Source organism: Strix aluco, chromosome 16 (assembly GCF_031877795.1).
Source record: "Strix aluco isolate bStrAlu1 chromosome 16, bStrAlu1.hap1, whole genome shotgun sequence".
NCBI classification, from domain to species: domain Eukaryota; kingdom Metazoa; phylum Chordata; class Aves; order Strigiformes; family Strigidae; genus Strix; species Strix aluco.
The window spans coordinates 11,539,088-11,563,502 of NC_133946.1; the positions used below are offsets into that span (position 1 = coordinate 11,539,088).

At 45.5% G+C, this 24,415-nt stretch overlaps 2 protein-coding genes across 2 annotated transcripts; both read left to right on the plus strand.

Moving 5' to 3' along the window:
- The first annotated feature begins 3,736 nt into the window (after positions 1 to 3,736).
- SCT (secretin) lies at positions 3,737 to 7,797 on the plus strand. The gene is made up of 5 exons (XM_074842336.1): positions 3,737 to 4,037; positions 4,576 to 4,680; positions 4,967 to 5,071; positions 6,250 to 6,351; positions 7,412 to 7,797. The coding sequence occupies exons 1-5, from the start codon at positions 3,949 to 3,951 to the stop codon at positions 7,521 to 7,523; spliced, it is 513 nt and encodes a 170-aa protein (XP_074698437.1). The 5' UTR covers positions 3,737 to 3,948; the 3' UTR covers positions 7,524 to 7,797.
- A 2,190-nt stretch (positions 7,798 to 9,987) lies between these two features.
- On the plus strand, positions 9,988 to 23,651 carry CDHR5 (cadherin related family member 5). The gene is made up of 14 exons (XM_074841943.1): positions 9,988 to 10,173; positions 10,388 to 10,566; positions 11,481 to 11,531; positions 11,850 to 11,942; positions 12,065 to 12,163; positions 13,736 to 13,846; positions 14,187 to 14,363; positions 14,837 to 14,927; positions 16,474 to 16,571; positions 17,357 to 17,563; positions 18,620 to 18,736; positions 19,625 to 19,697; positions 21,514 to 21,665; positions 22,309 to 23,651. Exons 1-14 carry the CDS (start codon positions 10,095 to 10,097, stop codon positions 22,909 to 22,911), a joined length of 2,130 nt encoding a protein of 709 aa, XP_074698044.1. The 5' UTR covers positions 9,988 to 10,094; the 3' UTR covers positions 22,912 to 23,651.
- Positions 23,652 to 24,415: the final 764 nt, after the last annotated feature.

The window sequence follows — 24,415 nt, forward strand, 5'->3', positions numbered from 1 at the left end:
CTTGTTCTTACATGGTCTTTCTCAGTGTAGATGTTTGGCAACACCACTAGCCCAAGCTGAAGCTGGTCACCACCAATGCAGACATAAAATATGAATCCAGAGAATATGAAGATTTAAATGCAAAGAACAAAAAGACAAGAATTTCAGATGTCACTAATGTCACTGGGGGCTCCCAAAGCAGGGCTGGGTGCCCAGAAGAGCTTTCAGCTGCCATGGGAGAAGGATGCGACTCACACCCCATCGGCACCTGGTTGTCTAGTGATGAAATGCATTGAAAGAGGCCGTGACACTACAGCGAGCTGTATCAGAGAGATGGTGGGAGCACTGCAGGAGGAGTGCCAGATGAAGAGAGCAGTTGTTACACAAAGGAGAGGGAAATGGTTGGGAAATGCCTGCACGTGTGCAGGACTGACCGGCACTGTCTCAAAGGAGGAAATGCGCTCCCCTGTTCAGGTGGTCCTCAGTCCTGGAATGGGACCTGGAATGTCCCTGCTGTTTCTTCCCCTCCCTTTTGCAGGGGTCCAGCTGCAGCCTGCGGTCACAAGCAGTCATGCTGAGGCTGTTGCTCATCAGTGCCGGGGTTATTCTTCCAAAGGAAAGATGATGGGGAAAATCAGGTCCCTCTCGGCACTCTAGTCATGGAGACACCCTCTGTTTTTTGGGGATTTTTTTTGTAGACAAGAAAAAGTGTAATATAGCTCCTATTTCTCCAGTTGGAAGATGATTTATTTATAACGATTAATCCTTCCAAGCTACTTTATACAACATAAAGAAGCAGAGAAAGGGCGTAATCCTATTTTCTCCCTCCATTTACATGTCACCTTTAGCAGCAGTATTTGAGAGCAACCAGCTTCAAACCCCAGAAAAGGCAGGGAATATATTCAGGATGTTTTCTATGCATGTATAAGTATGCTTCATTCTCTGAAGCTGTGATACAATCTGTTCTCAGCAGACCTTTCCTGGCTGTGAAACCACACGACTGTGAAACCACAGCTTGAAAGGTATCGTCCCCTTGTGCTGAAGTCAGCCCTCACCCAATGTTTGCCCTAAAAAAGTGACACATTGTTTAGCCAAATTGCAGGTACACACATACACTCACTGACAGTTCCTGGCAATTGCAAACAAAACCCAAGCCAGGATTAAAAAAGAAGAACAGAAGATTAAGCTTCTATCAAGAGGTAATTAAAGCCAGGAGGAGAGATAATGATGACAATCATAATGACTCAATTGGTACAGGGATGTTTGCCCAACAAATTACTGTCATTACAGACAGAAGCAGGAATTATTACCCATCAGCAGAAATACAGTCCATCGAACTGCTGCAGATGACCTGATTGAGTTTAGAGAGTAATTAAAAGGACATTGCAGCCTGGATGCATTATTTGCTGTTAATCATGATTACTCATATTCATATGTTTACCCAAATAATTGCTTCTGATAAGGGCTGCAGATTTATAGGGGGCCATGGAGAGGAGTGGGCCAGTGGCGCATCGTAGCCGTGAGACAGCTGAGAGCCTGGAGTGACCACGGTTAGGTGAGTACGCTGTGCTGACACGGTCAGGCTGGACAGGCTGCCTTCTCCTCTCTTTCAGCTTTTGGGTGGTGGATTTTAGGCCTCTGTGACACTTTGCTGAGCCATTGCCATGAGGCCATCCACCTCCTGAACAGCAATGCTGGTAATATGTGGGGTTTTCCTCCTCTGCATCAACCAGAGGAAAGAACAGAGCCCAAACAGCAGCTAGACCGGATGGCTTCCAGAAATACGTGGTCTATAGTTTTAGGTAGAGCACAACAATGGGCAGGAGCAAGAAGGTGCACAAACCGGCTGTGTACCAGCCTTTTGGGAAGCTCTCTTAGAGGTCCTGCTCCTCCAGGGTGGTGGGAGCCTTGATTCAGCAAGGTCTTGGGGTGCAATCTGACATTTCAGCAGTCAGACTTGTCTGCTGGAAAGGTCAGAGATGCTCCCAGGTCCTGCGCTGGCTGGGTGCACACTTGTTCAGCTAAAGGTCCAAGTTAGCTATGGAGTTTGCATTTCTTGAAAGCCAGCATCACTGGGGAGGGCAATAAAAAGCCCGGAAGTATCTTAAGAAGGTTAAACAGCTCTACTGTGACCACACTGAAGATCTACCTCCTCCCTGGGGTCTGACTGATTAAAAAAACCAATGCAACACATCATTGATACACAGGGGAAGTTCCCCAACAGCCATTACTGATCCTAGCTACTTCAGCAAGCAAATATGATCTGCACAGGGAAGACAAAATTATGTCCAGAAAGGGAAAAGACAAGTCAATCCACTGGATTAGCAGTTAGAAATGTTATGAAGAGAGGGGAAACTCTGGAACTAGGGATGGGGTTTAAAATGGGCTCTTAAATGTGGTGCTCCAAGACAAATGTCAGCCCAGGGTTGGCACAAGAAAGGCCGAAATGCTGTGGTGAGATCCTGGCTGGGGGTCAAGGCGTTGCATGGCAGGTATTGTACAGAGGAAAGGACAGACTCAGGATCCAGGTTTCCCTTCCCTGAAAGGTGGTGTGCTCTGGGTTTGGTGGCTGTTTTCAGCTCTTCCACATCCTTCGGCTGGGAAGCGGTACTGTGGGGTCTGTTTTGTTTGGGCTCCAAAAAGAAACTGATCTTTGAAACATCCTTCTTGTTTTACCTATTCCATCCCCCTCAAAGCCAAATCTGGCAGGCAAACACAACACTAAAGCATCAGAAGTGTGTGTGAGATGAAGCTTATGGCTCCTTAATCATGCAAAATCTCACACCTGTCTGCTCTGAAACCCCCATTAAATATTTGTGCTGTGGCTTACAGTGAATAAATTTCTGTACAAGTCCCCCCCTTGTCCTTCCTCCTCTTGCCTCTTCTCATCCTGCTGTATCTCTAGAGTAATAAACAGGCCCAGAAGGGCAGCTAGAAAGTGTTCAGGAAACTCTGACAGCCCTTTAATTCTCTTTGTACTGTCTAGTATCAGACTAAAGTAAAACCAAAGTGGGAGGACTTTGATATTGGGTTAGCAAGTACTGTTGGAGAGTTTCCAGGACAGTGACTAAGAAAGCCAGGTTTGCTTCTTTGCAGGAGGAAGGAGGTATATTATAAATTACAGATGTGCCTTCTGTGTAATCCTTTGGGAAATGTGAGTACGCTCTTATAAAGGCACATACACATCTCTGGAGGCACAGGGCTGCAAAAAGAGCCTGGAAACAAAAGGGAAAAACATCCAATGGCTTGTGATAAACAAAATATGCTTTTCTTTTGGTTTTATTTCTGTAAGAAGACAAAATACAGGGTTCTGCTGCTACTGAAAATGTGTTATTTCTTTTTTTCCTTCTTGAAAGATTAGAGGATAGGCACTTATCATCCCACACAAGAGCCCTTCCCTTTCCGTGTGTGTAAATGAACTTTTATTTGGTACATGCCATTTTTTTTTGTCTGAAAAAACCTGAACAGCTTTCTCCTGGGCATCCTCTAGATATACTAGTAGCTGTCTGGGACGGATGTTTTCATGGGCACTTTAAATCTTCTCCCTGAAGGCTCAGCTCTCAGACACTTATCGTAGAATGGGGTTTATTCCATGGTGTTGTGCAGCTGATGGATTAACTCACATGATACCTCCCTGTGTATTCAAGGCATATTACACTGACTCACAGCAAACTCCAGCACAGACGTCATCTCACACAGCCAACCTCTGAGCCGTGTTCCAGGACTGTGTGGTGGCGGGATAACAACTACAAACAACTTCCAACTAACCGGCAATATGATTTGAATTGTTCATCTTGTACATTTTAAAGAAATACTATCTTTGCTGGCAGGAATTCCTGCCTACTTTAGTTATAGTGGTGTTATTTATACAGCCATGTCTTCTGTGTGGCATGTGAACTGTACCAGACAAGGACCAAGGTCATTTGTTCTGCTGCTTATAAAACCTTGTGCTTTAATTCAGGAGAGAACATGGTTTCCCTGATGACTGGTCTGTGGCAGCTAATTATTCCCATGATTGTCCTATCACACTTCTCAGCATCTCTGCCATCCCGGGAGAGGTAAGCATTTCTTGTGCCTCTGCTTCCTTTTTCACTGTGGCTTTTTGTTCGAAGAGCCTGCTAGCTATAAAGTCAGCCTTTTATCTATCTTTCTTCCAGAACTTGCATCTGCTTGGCTGTTGGAATTTTTTCTTCCCTAAATTGATTTAGCTAAATGAGTGCAAATGTTGTAAACATTTTTTCTCACTTAAGAATGGAAACACTGATTTTACTTAATCCAGGAGAAAAATCAGGACCCCAAACAGATCAAACTACAGTAAAAAAACCACTCTTGAGTCTGTTTTCCTGCTAGGTCCTTATACAGGCTGATAGAGGTGGAAGTTTCTAATAGCCTAGTGAGGAAGTTTTCCTCTGTGATGGTTAACAAAGATATTTCTTTTAAACTCCTATAAGATTTTCCCTTTTTTTGTGAAACTTTGCCAAATTGGCACAAATTCTTGCCCATCTTTGTTTGGGACCCTCTTTCCTTGAGGGAGCAGTTTTAAATGCCTGTTCTTCTCTGGTCTTAAAACCATGCCTTTTCTCTTCTGCTTCCCAGGACTGAGAGACATGCTGATGGGCTCTTCCACAGTGAGCTCAGCAAGATGAATGGCAACGCCTATGTGCAGCAGCTAGTCAAACACCTGGTGGGCCTCAAGGAGAGGTAAGGACCAGCCAAAACCACCCTCCTGGTGCATGGAAGTCTCCAGTGGGAGGTGAGAGCCCAGTAATAAGGGGATGCCCATGGGGCTGAGCTGTTTCCAGCTCCAGAGCCAGGCTGAGCACTGGCCTCATCCAGAAGATGCCCAAGATGAAAGGAGACAGAAGAGGAGAAGGGGAGTGATACAGGGCTCCTGGGGGGGGGGGGGGGGGGAGAGAAATTTCTGTGTCTTGTGATAAGTCCCACAGCTGGAAGGAGCAGCTGTTGTACTGTATTTTCCCTGACACAGGTCCCAGAGGCACTCAGATGGACTGTTTACCAGTGAATACAGCAAGATGAGAGGAAATGCTCAGGTTCAGAAATTCATTCAAAATCTCATGGGCCGCAAGCGCAGGTAAGAGCTCTGCTTCCTGGGGAATGGGAAGGCAGCTTGGGCCATGCAGGCTGCAGGGAGGCAGGTCTCTGCTCCAGGGAAAGGGGGGTGGCATGGCCAGTGGTTTGGAAAACTCGAGAAAAGGGCAGGCAGGCTGGGGCTGGGACTGGGACTGGGACTCCTCCTGCCAGGCTGCGCCTGGAGCTGCTGTGCAATAGCAGAGATACCCACCAGCCTGTCTTGCCTGTCACAGCCGGCAAAGCGGGACACAAACCTCCTCACTGAGGCCATTTCTAAGCATAAAACATTATCTATTGCATATGCATATCAATCTTAATCCATAGGACACGAAACTTTATATCAGATCACAGCCTAGGATTTTTTGTTTGCATTTTGATTTAGCCTTTTGGGGAAAGTTGTAGGTGATTTACCTACTTCAAATAAAGCACCCGAGAAACAGCAGATAAACGGGCTCTGTAACAGAATGAGGAAGACCTCTGGGTTTCACAGTCCCCACCCAGGGCTCTGACTGCCAAACTGGGCAGGCTTTAGACATAATCATATCTATGGCCAATATGGGGTCTTGCATCCAGCTGAAATATGGGGCCACTGAAGCCACATGTACGAGCACATCATCAGTTATAGGTGGTGCACCGTGATACAACTCACAACTGCTGCTGCCCTTGCCGCTGGTATGTTATCAAGGGACAACATTGCCTGGAGAGATTTTTCTTCAAGCTCAGTCCTTTCTTGATGGCAGAGACATAGCACATTGATTCCTTCCCATCTGTTCAGGGTGCTTTGATATTTTCTGGGGCATGCACCACTAACAAAATCCTGGCAGAGGTAGTAGATTTTTAATTTCCAAATGCTGGAAAAAGGTACACATCCATGGATGGAAGGACATGTCGGTACTGGGTAATGAGGCAGAGTGCAAGTGCATATTAAAACCTGTCCCTTTGCCAGCCAGAAAGCATCTGAGCCTGATTTGAAGAGGATACTTCTTTTTCTTCCTGCACAGCTATGGTGACAGTCAGCAGGTTAACAGAGCATGGACCATGCAGCAGATCCCTGGAGGGGTGAACCCGCCTTCCAGAGAGCAGCGCTGCTTTACAGCTGTGGTGGTTACACTGTTTGTTGGTTTGTGGGTTTGTTTTATTTTTTTTAAAATAATTATTAATTTTCTCTATCTAAACCAGCTCTCCAGGCCCAGCCAATGCAGATGTGCAGGGGAGAGAGGAAGAAAACAGCCATGAGGAACTTTGCTTTATGTGGTTGTACCAGAGCTTTCTAAACACCAGGTAGCTGGGACAGATTTCTCATCTCTATGGCCCTGGTCACCAAAGTTTTGAAGCCGAAAGAAGACTTTTAGTAACTTGTAAATGCCCAGTTTTTGCCCCAAGTGCAGAAATCTGACGTAATGCAGCAGATCAGAAGGGCTCAGCTGATATCCTCAAAAATAACCTCAAAAATGGGAAGGGTGGAAGATTTTTAAAATTGTCCGTATTTTAAAATCACTTCTGCCTCATTCCCCATCAGCTTGCGAGGCACTGTCTGGGGGACTGTCATTGCTGAATTGCAGCCCTCCATCCCACAGTTTTGTACCTCCTGTCACCTTGTCAGCAGCCACACCCCCAGGGGTGGTTTGCAGAGCTAGAAAAGTGAATGCTTCAGTCTAACGGCAAGGTGGAGTGCAGCTGTGTGCAATCTCAACTGATTTCCATGCCTGTGTTCAGGGTTATCTCTATTTCTACATGCCAAACCCGCCTGGCATTCAGTTTTGCCTTACCTAAAGCACAGCTGGCATTGAGATTTACAGCTAAGAAGTGGCATATAAAAGCCAGTTATTAAAAATACTAAAACCCAGGGAAATGAAATAATATTTTTTTCTAATCACAGAGTTGTCATCCTGGACTGAAACAATTGTTCATCCCATTCGGAAACCTAACAGTTAAAACAGAAAGCCTTTGCTACCCTGTCTTGATTCAATTAGTGATTCAAACAGACATTTCAGGATGGGCTGTCCCAGCATCTGGACATTGTCTCTTCCTAGTGACCAACCACTTCCCATTAGACATCTCATTGTTAAATCACTAAAATTAGGGGGAATAACTGTCCCTTAGTACCTCTTGTCCCCTTAGTACCTCTTGTCCACATAGATTAAACTGGGATGGTAACACCAAGAGGCTCGTCTGTGCCTTTGTGGGGTGCCTGGCTGCAGGCAGCCATGATGTGGGTCCCTCCATCATACATCTGCTCCCTGGAGTCACCTTTGAATTTTACGAGGTGACCTTGTCACACTTCTGGCAGTCCGTGCCCCCAGCAATAACAAACTATCACTCATTTTTTCCCTTCCAACAGCCACTCGGACAGTGATGCCAGGGAAGCTGCTGCAATTACCAGCCGGTATGTTTGTCCCATCTCTAAGCAGCTGGTTGCAGACATGAAGGAAGACACAGACAGTTTCGACTGAAGGTGAAAGGAAAGAAACAGCCAAGGAGACAGTTTTGCATGTATATAGCCTTGAAAATAAACAGGGAATCTACTGAATTTGCTTAGGAAAAACTCTTGAGATCAGCAAATAAAAATTCTGGAAAGCAGCCAAAATCCAGTAAAACCTCTTAGATTATAGAGTGAAACACATGTCAGTGTGAATTGTTGTCAGTAGATGGAGCCTAAATGAAGCACATCACTTCCACTTCATGTTAGCATCTGGCTGCCTGCTTCTGAAGTCTAATAAAGATTTGTTAGCTACGCCTGTGCTTCGGCTCCTCTTTGGGAAACAGTAATAAGGGCGGTACCATTACTAGGTGTTGGAATTAGGAATTCGAGCGGGGGGGCGAGAGGGATTTTGCCAGGCTTCGCCCCACCCGAGGGAATGCTACCAGGCTTCCCCCCCCCCCCCCCCCCCCCCCCCCCCCCCCCCCCCCCCCCCGCCATGAGGCATCTTGGCACTGGTTGCAGCCCCCGGCCATATCTTGGTGGCTGGGACCCGGCCCTGCCCACAGCCCAGCTGTACAAAGAGGGCAGCATCGGGGTCTCCCGTTAGCAGAAACTCAGCCAGGTGCTAGATGTGATTGCAAAGAAATATACTGAGAGCTGCACAACATAGATACACACTGTAAATATTGTTTCCGCTCCATTGTGCCCCTGTAGTTACTGGCCCAGCTTTCTCATAGCCACTAAAGATAAAGCTCCACTAGGAGGAATTTGCTCCCATTTAATGAGGTTTACACGTCACCCCTGCACCACGCTGCCTGGCAGATTCCCTCCTCTGATAGAACAGTGTCCTGGTTTCGGCTGGGATAGAGCTAAATAGTGCTGTGTTTTGGCTTCAGTATGTTTCTTAGCAACAACTGAAAACATCAGTGTATTATCAACATTCATCTCATACTGAACAGCACTACTCTAGCGACTAAGAAGAAAAATTAGCTCTACCTCAGCTGAAACCAGGACAAACAGCAACACCACCTTTCCTGTAAAACCAAAAGACTTTGAAGAGCAGCCCTAAAATAAGGCATCTTCAGCTGCAATCATGTGTGCTTACTGCAGAACTGCTCAGTCCATTCTGCACCATCAGTTTTCACCATTTGCGATGTACCTGACATCTGCAAAGAAGCTCATTGCTCTCAAATGTTCATCTAAGCAACCATTCCCTAACCGTGATGCTGAAATGCTGCTCTCATGGACCTTAGCAGTTGTTTATTTTGGTCTATAGGAAATCTCTGCTAGGAAAGTGACCTGTTGGAGAACTTTTGGAAGGAGTGTTGACAGTCTGTATCTTGTTAAGTCACTAATGGCCATCTGGCTGAAATGCAGCACCTGAGAACTTTCTGAAATCAACTGGGATTTTAAAAGGAGCAGTGAGAACAGCTGTCCCTCTTCTCCTCCTACACAATGGGCAAGTTGAAAACAATGGTCTTTCTTTACACAAGGGGCCAAACGCCTTGCCATGTGATATTTGGCTCTGAAAAATTTACTCAGAAAAAGACAGGACAAGACAGTGGAATAACATGCTATTGAGGCTTCAGTAAGCTGCTGAGGTGTAAATCATTGGAGCCTGGATGGAGATTCTGGGGAGCAGCACTCCAAAGAACCACTGGTAGAAGGAGATGTGTGTTGTCTCTACAAAGTTGCTGGGCAATCACTGGGCTGCAGCGGAGCCCCATCACTGCTTCTGGATCCACTCTGCTCACCTTGTGACAGTACTGTAGTGTGGTGGGAGTAACAAGATTGTCTTGGAACCATAACTGATTATCTCAACCCAAGGGCTTACACAGGGCCTAGCTCCTTCCTCTACCATCCAAACAGAAGAGCAGCCAAGATGGCTTTGTCGCCACTGAAACCTTTGCCTTTTCCAGAAATAAAGATAAGGCATTTGAGAGCTGGCTTTTAAACTTTTTTTTAAAAAAATAAAATCTGTTTTTCAGGAACAACATGACAGACTGCAACAAGAAGAGAGAAACTGTAAGTCATGGGCTATCGAGCAAAACCTGTTGTAAAAGGGAACGTGGACCATGCAGAAAAACCCTGGCTGAAATAAATTAGCTATAAGGGGTATAGTAGCATCATTATGACTTTTTCCAGGAAATGACCTGACCAAGACAGACCCCATCTCTGGCACATCAGAAACATAAATTCGCTCACTCCCTCCCCACTGGGAGAGGCTGGAGTATACAGACAGCTTCCCAAGCATCAGCCCTTGTCCTCCTTCATGCTCATCTTGGGTGGCTTGGCTCTGAATTCGGAAATGCTTCAAATATATCTTTGTTGCTATAGAGACCTTAGGAGAGACCCAGGAACAAAGTAGGAACAGGAAGTTACGTGTCATCATGTTCTATGACTGAAAGATATTTACATCTTTCAATAAGTCATCCAATGAGTCAAAGAGGCAAAGGTTGAACTGCAGCAATTCACTCTAGCCAGGCAATGTTTTTGCCTTCATGAAGCAGTGAACGCAGAATACAGCACTGGGAGAAACTGGGAGAGAAGAGAATCAGTTTAATCAGAAACAGGGATTTTTTTCAACAACTGGCAGCTCACCATGGCTGTTTCTCGCTGGCTTCTCACTGCTGTGCTCTTTCTGTTGCCGTTCGTGACACAGGTTTCAGCACAGCAACAAGGTAAGCTCTTGCAGGAGGTCCATGATCATGGAGGAATAACCGCCACAGCAGCAGGTTTTGCCATTATAGGTGGGAGATGTTTACTCTTACTCTGAGATAGGTTTGTTCAACAACCTTCTCCCCAGTGGTAACTAGAGGGGTCTCATGTCTCACTCAACTCTGTCACAGTGTGAATCCCTGGGCAATTTTGTGTCTCATTTGTATGCTTTTCCAGGATGTTCTGTCAATAATAATGAACCAAGTGTTTATGAGAATAACCCTCCTGGCTACGTGGTGACTACTATCCACATGGAACCAAACTTCACTGTAATGATCGATCCTACTTCCCCCGATGTCAGTTTTTTCACTATATGGGGGTCTGAGCTGCAGCTGAGCCGAAGTGTGGACTATGAGGTGAGCCTTTAGCTGGCAGGCTGTAAGGATGAGATGGATAATGTTGGGATGCAATGAGTTTCAATCTCGGCTCTTGGACTTCCAGGGATTCATAACCTGTTCCTAAAGGATCTAGGAAATAACTTTGAAAAATAAACCTATTTCAGCTGGGTTTGAGTTCACTGCTTGGGAGGTCAGCCCTTCTGCAAGCAGGGTATAGGGAGGAGGGGGATGCATGGTATGCCTGCTGTCACCTTCCTTCAGTGAGTCTGTATCAATTAAAGCAAGGGGAAGTTTTAAAACCAAAAATGTGACAACTGTAGTGTTCAGAGCTCTCCAGGACTCATGTAAAATGATCCCTGTTTGCCTGTAGAAAATAGAGCCCTCAGCAGTGAGGCGATCTTGTGTGAAGCATAAAGGCAGTGTAAAAGGTCAGTGTGTTCAGTTAGGTTGCTGCTAAATTATTTTACCTTCCTGGAGTGCTCTGTACACAGCCACAAGCATCTTTAAGCTGCCTTTCCCCTAATGTAAACCCCCACATTTATTTGAGTGAAGAACAGCAGACAGAGTTAACACCCTGCAGGCGACACTGTACTTGCTGCATGGTACATTTCTGCTTCATTCAATTTAAAAAGAAATCTCTTTGAATTCACCTGGAGTTTGAGAAAATGGCCAATTAGCTCTGCTGACATGTTACAGGAATCATAGGGAGAGAAGCTGGAAGAGTGGTCTGCTTTGACTCCATCATAAACAAGATCCCAGCACTGATGTATGGCTGTAAAGGAAAGAAAGGAAAAGTTAGATATGCCTGAAAACAAGATAAAGCCCAGCAGCATTTCTGATTCAACAATGTGTATATTTGTCTCATTTACTTTCAAAAGAGTTAGTATGTTTTGGCTTGTTTCTACAATGTCTGGGTTTGTTTTTGCATGCAGAAAGACACCTTGCTGCTGGTGTACCTGATTTGTCAGAACGCTGTTGGGCAGGTGAGTGCTCTTCCAAACGCTCAGCCCTGTCACAAGGCACTGCACGGCAGCACACGCTTCCCTCTGCTCTTCCTAGGCCGCAGACTGGGATGAGGAGATGTCCTTTTCTTTGCGGACATACACGCTCCTCTCACAGTCAGAGAGTGCCTAAGGCTCTGTGAATGGGGAGGGGGTAGGAACAAACTCACAAACCCCAGCCCCATCCAGCCCGCATCCAGCTGTGCTCCTTACACCATCCCCTCTGGTCACTGCAAATCAGGATCAGCCCCTAACAGTCTTATTTTTGTCTTTGATTCTCTCACTTTGCCCTTTCCTCAGAGCGATTCGTTGCAAATTCTTGTGACCATTCTCAACATGAACGATAACAGCCCAATGTTTAAGCAAATGAATCTCACTGAGGTTATTCCTGAGGTAAGCATTTTACAAAGTGAAGAGGGCACTGGGTCACCCAGTGCTGTGGGACTAAGGAAGGGTTAGCAGGGAGAAGTCTTCAGCCCATTTCACAGAGAATAACCACAGCAATTTTGTTTCAGGATACAAAAGTGAACACAACCATTGTGGCCCGTGAAGTTTTAAGTGTTAGTGATGCTGACCTGGATACCATCTTTTATGAACTCGCAACAATAGTGCCGGTGAGCATCTTTGTTCTTTGGGGGAAAATGATGGCTCTGGAGAAGTCTTCGTGTTTAATTCAGAAAAGCCCTAACTCTGAGGCTAAGGTCACTGTATTGCATTTAGTTCCCTGACAGCTTCTGCAAGAGGTACATATTTTGTAAAAACCAAGTGTCAGTTTGGTTAGCAGAACAGAGCAATTAATACTGCAGGTATCGAATTCTTTTACTGCTCACACTTGTATTACACTGTATAGATTAAACTCTCATCTAGGATATTCTGAGCCATATGATCCAGGGTAGTCTTGTTGGGATGGTCTGTAAACACCTCAGCAGAGACCTTTGTACCTCACAAAGTTCAGAACTGTGCTGAGTTGGATAGGGAAGAAGGAGCTACTTTCCTGTTTGACAACAGTGTCCATGCAGAGCGAAGATAACATGAGCTGCCCAAGACCGCACAAAAAGTCTGTGGCAGAGCCAAAGGCAGACTCTACTTTCCCCAGGTCTCAGTTTAATGCCTTAGTTTATTTGCTCGTAAGGAGTTTGCTTCATTTCATGGGAAATGAATTGTATACACTGTTAAATTGATGCCAGCCTAGAGTACAAGGGCCTGCTAGAAACTTACAAAAAAAAAAGTAAATTCAAGAGAAGAACAAAATCATAGGATGATTTGGGCTGGAAAGGACCTTAAAGACCATCTAGTCCCAACCCCCTGCCAGGGGCAGGGACACCTTCCACTAGCCCAGGTTGCCCAAAGCCCCGTCCTACCTGGCCTTGAACCCTTCCAGGGAGGGGGCAGCCACAGCTACTCTGGGCAACCTGTGCCAGGGCCTCACCACACAATTTCTTCCTTATATCTAACGTATATTTACATTTTAAAAAAGCATTGTGGAGTGAGCAGGCAGTGTCTGACATTCTGCCTCCATTAGCTCCATAACCCCATGGATTTTAAGGGTTGTGAGCAGAAACCACATGTTTTTGAATTTCAGGGACCAGACTTTGCCATCACATTGGTGTAAATCCAGAGGGATTTAAAAATTCAGAGGAATTCTAGTCAAGACATAAGATTAAAGGAGAACCCAAGCAAGTGCAGAAGGTTATAGAGAAAATGCAACATATCTTATTTCAATTTGGCTTTACAGTTGCTTCCAAAGTTCAGTTGTGCTAGGCTAAGGCAAGTGATCTTGCTAGCTCCCAGAGGCTGAGCCACCTTTGACCTGTTTTGTGCATGGATGTGAGAGTGCTTGGCTGTCATGGTCCCAAAATCAAGGACTGGTGGCAACCTGTTCAGTGGAGGAAATAAGATTCCGTCCAGTACCTGCTGGGCAGGTAGCCAGGCAAAACAGGGGATCTTGGAGAAGAAAACTCACAGGGACATCAACAAACCTTTCTGACAAGCCAGCTATCTCCAGTGTGCAATACCAAAGATTAAACAGATCTGGCACTCTGACACTGTCCCCCCACCCGCTCCCCCACCTCCCAGGTCCCTGGGATTAAAGGTCTGATTGGCTTGACAAACACAGCAATGAGCAGTACTTTGAACATCTCTGTAACTGAGTCTGCTAATAGGGTTTTTCCTTTTCCCCCTGCCAGGGCACAGATGGTTATTTTGCCATAAAAGGAGTTAACAACCCAGAAATTTATTTACAAAAAGCATTGGACTATGAGAAATTTAAATTGACAACGCTGCTCTTGTATGCAAGGGTAAGTTCTTTAAGAAGAAAAAAAATGCCTTGTTTGCCCCAGTCTCTCAACTGAAGGGTAAGTCTGAATGGGAATCTCTGGGATGGCAGGAGGGAGGGTGGATACTGAGGGAGGTGAGTTTGGAGCAGTCTTCCACCCTCCATAACTACGCAGTGCCAGACTTGCATTCAGTACACCTTTGGCAGCAGAATGAGATAATTCATTGCTTTAGGTAGGCTAAGCCTTAGACAGAATGGAGTTACAACAGCTAAAAGACCCTGGGCCACTGGCTTTTGCAGTTGGGTTCTTCTTTTGGCAATAAAACTTGCATCTCACGAGTATGCTTTGCCTTTGGGTACAGGACAGGCCTGTGGACAGCACCGAGACCACCAACACAGCTACAGCAACAATAAACATATTTATTGAACAAGCTGACACCAAATCACCCTGGTTCCTACCCTGTACCTTCATTAACATGGACAATAGCATTTGCATCAGCAGCCCCTATACTGGGAGGGTCAATATCTCCGAGATGTCGGTAAGCAGGTGTGATCAAACAGTATCCTTGATGCTATTCTCAAACAATATCCAGATGCTATTCTCAGTAGACAGTGCCTAATGATTTCCATGAGCTCATGCTGATCTTTGGTCATAAATGCAGATGATTCAGCATGACAGGGAGCCTTCACCATCCTGGGAAGTGGAGGTTCACCTCCCCAACGCCTGCCCTGCCAAGCAGCACTGCTAGTCCTTGTTCCTGCAGCACATCACAGGAGAGGCGAGAGCTGGGAGCCCCTTTGCTCTGGGCTGTCTCGCCTCTGCCCTGGTACAGCCATCTCCCAGCAATCAATGCCATTCTGCCCAGACAAAACCACTAGAGCCATGGGAGAATGGAAGAATGGATGGGAGGATGGAAGAACGCCGCAAATGGGAATGGGAGGGTGGGAGAATGCTGCAAATGCTAATTTGGTGCTGTAGTGTGGAATGTAATACTTTGTCTTGTTATTGCAGACAGAACCACTCATCTTAGAGCCGGGGCCTATCTATGCTATTGATCCTGACTACACTTTAAATGAAAAAATTGTGTACAGCATTGTTGGTGGTGAGTAGAGGTTGTCACCTTCCACAAACTGCATTGCTCATGTCCCCTACATTACCTGCCAAGAGGAGATGCCCCCCATGGCACTTGAGAGTTGAGGGGGATTTGCCCCTCTGTTTCTGCCACAGAAACATAACTAGATCCACAGGACATTATGGATTAAGTAGAAGAAACAGACTGTACAGAGAGGAAGAAAAAGAGAATTAAGAGTCCTACAAGCCAATCTCAATGAAATCTGTTTCAAAAGGACTTTGGTTTTTGGGGAAATGAGACATGTTTTATCTTTAAGCTTTTAGACTTGATTTTGCCAGTCTGGTCACACCAGTCACACCACTTTCAGTCTTTGAGCTGAACTTAAAATTCCCACATCATTGAATAATTTTTATTCCCCAGCACACTGCCACTGTCTAATCTGCTCTGTTTTAGTCTTGATTTTAGAAAGATTACTTGAATACAGTCAACTGATTGCCCAATCATTGACTGGGCCATTTATTTCATTCAAAGGATTTCCTCTTTTTTTGTTTTTTTTTTTTTTTTAACAATAGTGGGGTTTTGAATAACTATCAAGGCAAAGGTAGATCATATTGGTCAGGTGAACTGATCACTTGTTCATCTCCCTTTACCTGTGCCACATGGCACCACATCTGTGAACATCCTTCTGATAATAAATACATTAACCTTAAATTCCACTGGCATTTTGGAGGTAGTGTGGCCTTCCTACCCTGCAGTCAGTAGGGAACCCCAGACTGGGGAGTCCTTGTCTAAATACAGCCCACGGTGTCTAAGTGAGGAAGAGAATTAAAAATTTTGCTTGTATATTAACATAAATCCAACACAGATGTTTGTGTGATTAAAAGACAGATTAGAGATATAGGAAGCTGATTTCTACCCCTACATCAATACAAGAAGGTTTCTGTGTTTAGGCTCCTTTTGTAGTCAGAAATAAGCATTTCCAGAGCAGAATGCAGCTCACATTGAGCCCAATGTTCACAGTAAGTCAGATAAATCATGCACTGAGATGCCATTTTCTCTTCACAATATATGTAACAAGGTCACATAGAGATGTCTTCCCTTTAGATGCCTAGAGCTATTTGAGACAACTCCCCACCCAACTAATCTTTGTAGATTGGCTTCTTGCCTTTAAAATAGGAATAATCCTTCCCTTATCTCTCCTGAAGAGCAGTTTGGGTTCAGTTAGGGTTTGGGCTCAGGTTAGGGGAACTCGAGACCTTCAGTCCTCAAATAGTACCAGAGGCTCTAGGCATTTAGCAGAATTTAAGCTGGCTATGTCTGGGCCTAGGCTCTGGAAACGCAAAGCTTTGCTGTCCTATCTCATCTAGGTGGGTTCACACACATCTTCTCGATGCTTTTTGTCTGTTGAGTCCCTCTGAATCCCTGGTCAGTGCTGCCAGCTCTTGTAGCAGCCAGGCAGGCAAGGAAAACAGCATTAAGCCCTGGGGGTATTGTCACTAAGATGTGAAAAAATGAGTCAATGAGCTCCAGGTCACTTTATGAAGGTATCTGATGATTGAATTTCCATTTTCTTTAGGGGATACAGACAAAGTATTCTCAGTGGATGCAGACACAGGGAATTTAACTATGAACAAAGTAGCAACTTCCCCAGACTCATACCTATTGCAAGTCATGGTAAGTCTGATGACATTGCAGACAACAACCCAGCATAGCTGGCTTTCGAGGAAGCAGCAGTCTTGATGTGACAGGAGTCAGTTGCGTTACTAATTAAAGCTAACTCATTACACCCTTTCTTTTGGAAGGGCTTAGTACTTGACCACTGTCTTATACCTACTTACATTCAAAGCTCTTGCAGGAGTCAAGGCATTTTCCCTTACACGTGGGTTGCAACATCAAAGCAAGTTAACCAAAAGGGGACATGCTGATGAGTTGGAAGCATGGAGGAACATAACTGGAAGGCTTTCATTAGGCATGACTGGAGCTTGTGTTATGGTAGTTAACATAACTCAAGCCTAGAGACAAGGTTGTCTTTGGGCTAAAGATCAAGAGGAAAGGAGGGAGTTGAAAAGCACTCCCTGCACACATATCTAGGACAATGTGGACTCTTGGGCAGCAACTGAACTGACCCAAACCCTTGCAAAGATGAGCAGACTCTGCATGCTGGTGCTGGAATCTCACTGCTTTGTACTGGAGCATCACAATTTGTCCAGATGTGGCCCTAATGGAGGGCCATATCTAGACTGGGGTTACACCAAGACTGTGTGGAGGGCCAACAGCAGAAGCAAATTATAAACCACATGGACTCCAAACCGTAAGGCCACCTGTGACAGGCCTGTCTCAAAGCTCACTGAGAGTGACAGAAAGAACCCCATGGGCTGTGATGGGCTTCAGATCAAGCCTATCCTATGTTTCATCACTAATAGGAAAAGGCTAGCCTCTCTCTCTCTCTCTCTCTCCAGGCCACCCAGGTCAACAACATACAGAAATACTCCGTAGTCAGTGTAGAGATTAAGGTCGTCAATAAGAGCAACTACCCACCCTACTTTGAGAGCAGAATCTACAACGGGACAGTATTTGTTGGTCTGGCCCCGAGAAGCTTTGTCTTCCAAGCTGGTGATCCTTCAAGCCCCCTGATGATAACAGCGGTGGATGAAGATTTCCCTAACGTAAGAAACTGAAGATGCACTGCATTCTTTCTCACTGCTTCAGGCGTAAAGCTGGATCAGAAAACATGACGAAGGGGAGGCAGGGAGAAGCAAACACATTTTCCTCTAGTGTTCCATATTATATTTCCCTGGAAATTCCACATAGGTCAGAACTGCTTATGGTGTGATGTCATGTGGAGAAGCTGCTGGACTCCTCTCTTCCAAAAGCCAGTCCCACCCAGATCTGTGTAGGTGAGCTGATCCACTGCAAAACAGTATGCTGAGTAAAGCCCAGGGTTAGCAAATACTGTGAACAGGTCCAGATTGGAATTAGGGCTGGGTGAAGTGTTTCCTTGAAGAGTTCGGGGTGGTGGGATCTTAGGTGTCCTCTCTCTGCCAGGTCAAGGAGAGCTATATGTGGACTGGCCTGGGAAGAGGAGCCAGTCCAAAGACAGCAAACTAGCCAGGGCCTGCAGTCCTGGGCTGGAAATTGTTCCCCTTCTCCCTGTAAGGGCTCATTTTGAAAGAGCCATTCTTGAACAAAGTACTGGGAGAATGGGGAAGAGATTTACTGACCAGCCATTCCCATCCCACCCTATTAAATAAAGACAAACGTGCTAATTTTATTGATACCAAGGCTTCCATAACAAGACTGGGGACCTACTAGAGGAATAACACCCTAGACATAAGGGAAAAATTGTGCAGACCTCAGCACAAGTGTTATTCTCCATGTACAGCCCCCTCTGGCACTGTATTAAAGGCAGAACTGATCAAATTTACAAGGTCTCTTGCATAGATGTGTTTTGCTTGGGCAAATGCTAAAGATACCAACACAAGATGGGTAAGACTTTGGATTTTTTTGGAGGCAACACTTTTAGGATACATTCTTGAATTCTGAGCAACAGGATGAACACACAAGTTCAACCTTTCTCACCTCATCAGTCCAGATTTATTTATTGTGCTATACACCTGCTCACACTTCAGGTGTGTTTGGCAAGTCCTGCCAATGGATTATTACGGAGATGCATGCAAAGCACAGACAGGGTGGTTTAATCAGTCACTCTTCTGGCTTTTCAGAAAGTCAACCCAAACATTGAGTACTACATAAAAGACAGCACCGATTTCATCGCAACCAAAGATGGACTCGTCCTGACAAATGTGATGCTGCAGTCACCGGGAACTGTAACCATCAAGGTAAAGCAGCTTCATTATCTTGCCGGGGTCATGGAGGGAAGGGGTAGTTTCTACCAGAGAAGTACCAAGGGTGGAATTTCATTAGGTAACACAGACCTTGTCCCAACCATTTGCATCATAAATGTACAGGGATGGAGGGAGATGAAGCAATAGCAAATTTAATCTGTGGGATACAGGCTACATCTGGTACTAGCTGTAAAAATGTTTCTCCAACCCTGTGGAAAATATCATTGGAGACAAGTAAAAAGTCAACCAGGGAGATTTTAGGAGCCCCCCTCCCACGCTCTGATTAACAAAAAAAGGAGGGTGAGCAAGTGGCTAGGAGGTGGATGTGTAGATATGGTTAGGGTATGATTGCTGGCATACATCCCAGCTCTAAAGGCTACAGCTCCAAACTTGGGAATCCTTTGGTAAATCCAGTACTTTTTTTTGCTCAGGTCAAAGCAAGCAGTTGTTAATAACTTTAGACTAAGAAGCTAGATACTCACTTCATCCATCTGCCTGCCAGTGGCAACTGGCTCCCTAAGACCTGCCTAGCACAACGCCACGCCCTGTGGAGCTCTCTGAACCAGCTTGACTGTAGCACTGGTTTAGCTACATGGGCAGGGCAAGAGAGAGGTGCCAATGCCTGCCCCACACTACCTCATTATCCACGTGCAGCACTGTGCTGCAAAGCTGTATACAAATGATGCACCTGGTTCTGGCCCAGGACAGGGAGAGCTCTTTTTCCTCTGTGACCAGACTGTCCAGCTACAATGCAGGGCTATCATGGGGATGTGGTGAGAATACGGACAAAGTACTTTGTCCACAAAGGGCCCATTGCATACCTTAAGAGTGAGCTGGAGATCCAGGAAGTCCCTAAGCTATCTCTTTCGCATGTTCACATAGGCTGTTGGAAAAGATATGGTGAGCCTGCAGGAGGCAAGCACTGTAATCGTGGTGGAGGTCATCCTTGCTGCAGGTAGGCTGGGTGTCTTTGTTTTCTGCTTTGTGGAGATGACTGGGGAGTCTTTTCCACTTCTGTGGGCAAACTGGAAATGACAGGTCAGCCACTGAAGTCTGTGGACCTGGGTTGAGGCCAACCCCATACCTACAGGAGGTTCTATGGTGGCTACAAGAGAAAATGTTCAAACATCATCTTTATGACATGGCCACCACCTGCCTCAAACAGCCTCCTGAGACTTTGAGTGCTGTGTATTGTAGTGTTTTTTCCTGTTATTCCAAAACTAAATCTGGGGTTACTTCATGCTGTTTTGTGGGTCAGAAATAAGCCAGGATGTCTTGTCATGACAAAGGAGGGTTGCCCTGACACCTTGATACATCACTGCTCCTTTTTAGCCAAAAATTTCAGCACAGAAAATTTAAACCACAGAAGATAATGATGCTGTCACTATGCAAAAAAGTAGATTGAAATGACCCTGAATGGCTCAGAATCTATGAGAGGAATTGTGCTTTATTCTATACTATAGGCAGCACCCAGGGAAGGCCTAAGCAGAGCTGAGATTACCATTTCCCTGGCCAATCTGTAGGGTATTTAACCCTCAGCTTGAAGAGGTGGTGCTAAGGAATGTGCGTGCAATGGGTTGGAGAGTCCTTTACTGAGCATTCCAATATCCAGGGAGAAACTAGACTCATTTTTAATATACTCCCCTTCTGGGAAGTGGTAACTATACATTGGCCTCTGGTCTCCAAGACACTGGTGCCAGAGCCAGCTCACACAGATCTCAAGGTGAGTCATTCCATCAAGCTGAGCTAGCTTTCGCAGAGGCACTGTGTGCTGCACAGCACAGGAGTTAAGGGTGGCAGAGTTTCACACCAGCTCTGTGGGCTGTAGCTCCCTAGAAGACATCATTAAGAATCAAAAATTCACTGACATCCTAAACCCCCACCAACATATTAATGATAAACTGAGAGTGCAATCAAATGCAGAGGAAATATACAAAGTCCATTGTCATAAACAGGTCAGCAGCACAACAAAACTGTGTTTCATTAATGATTAAACTTTAAAGAAATTCATTTACACTACAAAATGAAGCTGGAAAACTTAAATATAAAGAACCCCACTGAGAACAACAATCAAAGGTGATTAACCCCAAGGAAGTTACTGTCTTTCCAGTATAATGTTGATCTCTACACAAATATGCTTACACTGAACAGCGGCTGAAAGCATAAGCTGCTCCTGAGAAGGCTGGTGTACACTGCTACAGCTGCAAAAGGGCAGGAGAGCCTTTCCTGTCCTGGGGCCCTTTGAATGCTTTTCCTATTTCCTATTATGCTTTTTTATTTCTTACTTTAATGTGCTCATCAGTATCAGAAGTGATGTTCTGGATTAAAGGAAGCTTTGCATTTTCACACACATATGTACAAACATAGCTCATTTTTGCTTTCTGGTATAAATGGGTGAAGTGGGAAAGTAAAAGACCTACCTAGCTTTCCTCCAGGTAACATCTACTTGCCCAATACAGTCATATATATATTAGCTTTGATAAATCATGGGGTAAAAGTCATTGTTCTGTAAATGGATGTTATTTCCACTTCACGTGACTTATTGGAAGTTATAATATTCTGAGTGGTCACCTTAAAAAAACCCCTCTGCTTTTAGGACCGCCAACGAATGGCCTTCTGTGATATTAGACATATCACTGTCACATTCTGCAGCACAGGATACTTCTTTGCCCTTCAAAAATTGGTTGGAGCTTCTCCCACGATGAAGTGCTGTGTTAAAAAAGCTAGCTTCTCTTTTTAGGCTTTGTAACACTGGTTTGTTTCTCTTGCAGCTACAACCTCCTCTGATAAGATACACACTGCCCAGGATATGGCTATCTTAGGTGGTACATTAGCAGCACTGCTATTAATTGCTTTAGTCTTTCTTGGAGTGATGATATATAAACAGTATGGAAAACCAGTTAAAAACCTGGTAAAGAAAAAGGTAAGTAAATGCCATGTTTTTACCTGAATTTCTTAGTTAGAAAGTGGGATCTGAGAAGGTTTTAAAGTATGGATGGGCTGTCCAAATACTACACGTTTGTGTGAAGGTGATGAATCACTCCTATCCTAAAGCCTGGGCTTAGACAGTTGTCTGCACCTGAGCTATTTACTTTTGGCTCTCTCAAGTCCCTGGCAAACTGGTTACTTTGAAGTTTAGAGTGTAATTCATCTGACCAGATGTTGGTCTCTGCCTTAGGATGGGACTGTCAGGAGCCTAGACTCTACTGACTACAACAGAAGTCCAGAACACATAGCTCGGGTGAATAATAAGTCCTTCACCCTGAGTGAGGTAAATCCCACTCCAGAGTAATACCTCAAATGGATGGGTACAAATCAGTATACATTTCTGGTGCTCAGCACTCCTGGAAAATGTGCCCATGCTTATCTGAAAAAAAAATTCAGAATTTGTCACTAAAAAATAGTTGTTCTGGGGAACCATATCTTTCCCTGGCTTCAATTAGGTCTAACGGCAAAACAAGCTGAAGCTCTCCTCAGCAGTAGCTCAGTCACTTCAGCCACCCCTTTTTTCCCCTCCCTGTTTCTTTTCCTTTCACGGCAATCATAAGGTGTCTCTCCTCCTGTAGTTCTCCAATGAAATCTCTGGAGGTTACCAGAACCAATCTTACAAGGAAGATGAACACCCAGAGGTGAGCACCAAACAGCATGGGACGTCAGAAAATGGCAATGGCCAGTGGATGACACCTGTGCAAGAGCAGCCAGCACTCTCCTTGCCCTCTTCTGATGCAGAAGAAATTGGTAGTCTCCCACAGGCTTCTATAGCTTCCACCATCATCTCTGACCAGGGAGAGAAAGAGGAAGAAGTGGAAGAAGAGAAAGAAGAGACTGAGCATGAGAAAGAAGTGAAGTCTATCCTCAAGACAGACAGGCACGTGGCAGATGATGGCTACAAAGCTGTGTGGTTTAAGACTGATGTGGATCCAGATGCTGGAGAGAGGGTTGAAGTTATTGAGGACAATGCAGCAGATGGCGATGATGACAGTGACCAAGATCTGCAGAAGAATGAGAATGAGGAGGAGGAGGAGGAGAAGGAAGATTATGACAAGGATGATCACCAGAGAGGGCTGGGAGTGTCCTTTGCCTCAGAGCCCTCATCACTCCCAGCTGCAGAAGTGATAGTCAACATGTCTCGCACAGATGCAGTGACAGGAGATGACTATGACATATAATGGAAATAGACCTGCACTCTCTCCCCAAAATGGGGGAATCTCAGCTGCTCTGCTGACATGAAACCTATTTTTCTTCTCAGAGGGGAAACTGGAATGCAGGAGGACAAGGCTGCCTGTCCTGCTTGTCTGAATGCAGCGGTTAAAGCTGGAAGAGATTACAGCTAATTCAACCTTTTAGGGAGACCTTGAAATATCACTTAGGATTTTGGCGAGGGGAACACGTCTCATCTCTCCACCTTTCTGCCTGTTCCCCACAGGCCCCTTCATCGCATTTCCCAAACTGGCTGCAGGTACAGCAGAGATGTAGCTGAACTGACTTTGAAGCAGTTAGCCCAGCTCATGGTAGCAATTCAGTTACACAACGCAGTGTTCATCTCCTGTTGGTGGGTATCTAAGCCAGCACTGACTGCTTGCCTGTTCCCTTTGGGGTGTTACAGTTTGGTGCCAGCTGCAGGACATAAGCCAGCGCAAGTCACCCTGACCCTGCAGTTGCTCATATGACTGTAGCCAGGAGCTCACTCCAGGGCTTGGCTCTGTTCTCTGCTGTTGCCACTCTGTGCTCCCAGCACAAGCAGCTGGCATGGGCCACCACGGTCCTCGTCCTGCCAGCAGCCAGGAGTTTACGTGCTCAGGAGCTGCTGTTTCCTCTGCCACCAGTAGGCAAGGACTGATCATGTGTTCTTTACTGAAGGACTTTGTCATCATTTTTTGTGTGTCATAAAACCACTAATTGTGCAGTATTTCTTTAGCTGTCTGTCTCTTATCTGTCAGGGAAAAGAAGAGCTCCTGCCAGTACCTGCCTGCAAACTGCCAGGGGTATTTCCAGCTCTCTGGGCTTTTGGCAGCAATAAGTATCATTCCAGAGCTGCTGGATGTGGGGTCAGCACATTGTTTCCCATCATTTCCCTTGTCCAGCAGGGCTCAAGGTGTCCCTTTTATCATTGCTGTGAAGGTGGAGGTCAGCAGAGCCTCCAAGTGCCAGGTGCCACCGCATTTTTCCGCTCCTCTTGTCTCAGATGCCAATCCCCTTGCATACCACCCTTCTCCATTCATGAGGAGCCCAGCAGGCTCTTTTGCTGTAAAATACCATCTTTCAAGCTTCATTTAGAGCTGAGATGCAGCCTGAGAGCAGAGGTGGTTCACTGAGAGCAAGTCAGCTCTGCTGTGTTCTGCTTGTGAGTTCAGGCTTGATCTAGAAAGCCTGCTGACCTCTGGATTGACTTCATGGGGTGACAGCACCATAGCATGTTGGACCCCTCCTCCCTCAATCGTCCCTCATCTTTCAGCAATATTGTGTTCAGTTACGGTCCTGCCATACAGCTCCAGTTCAGCAAAGTGAGCACACCATTTCCAGGCAGCACGGGGAGTAAAGTCTTTGATGCTCTGGTCTAAATTTACACCTCCCATCAACCAATCTCTCCCCCCAGCTGGCAACAAAAACCTGGGCAGATTTCCACGGTCTGAGAATGTGGCTGTGTGCATTCGCATCTTCTGATCTATTGGC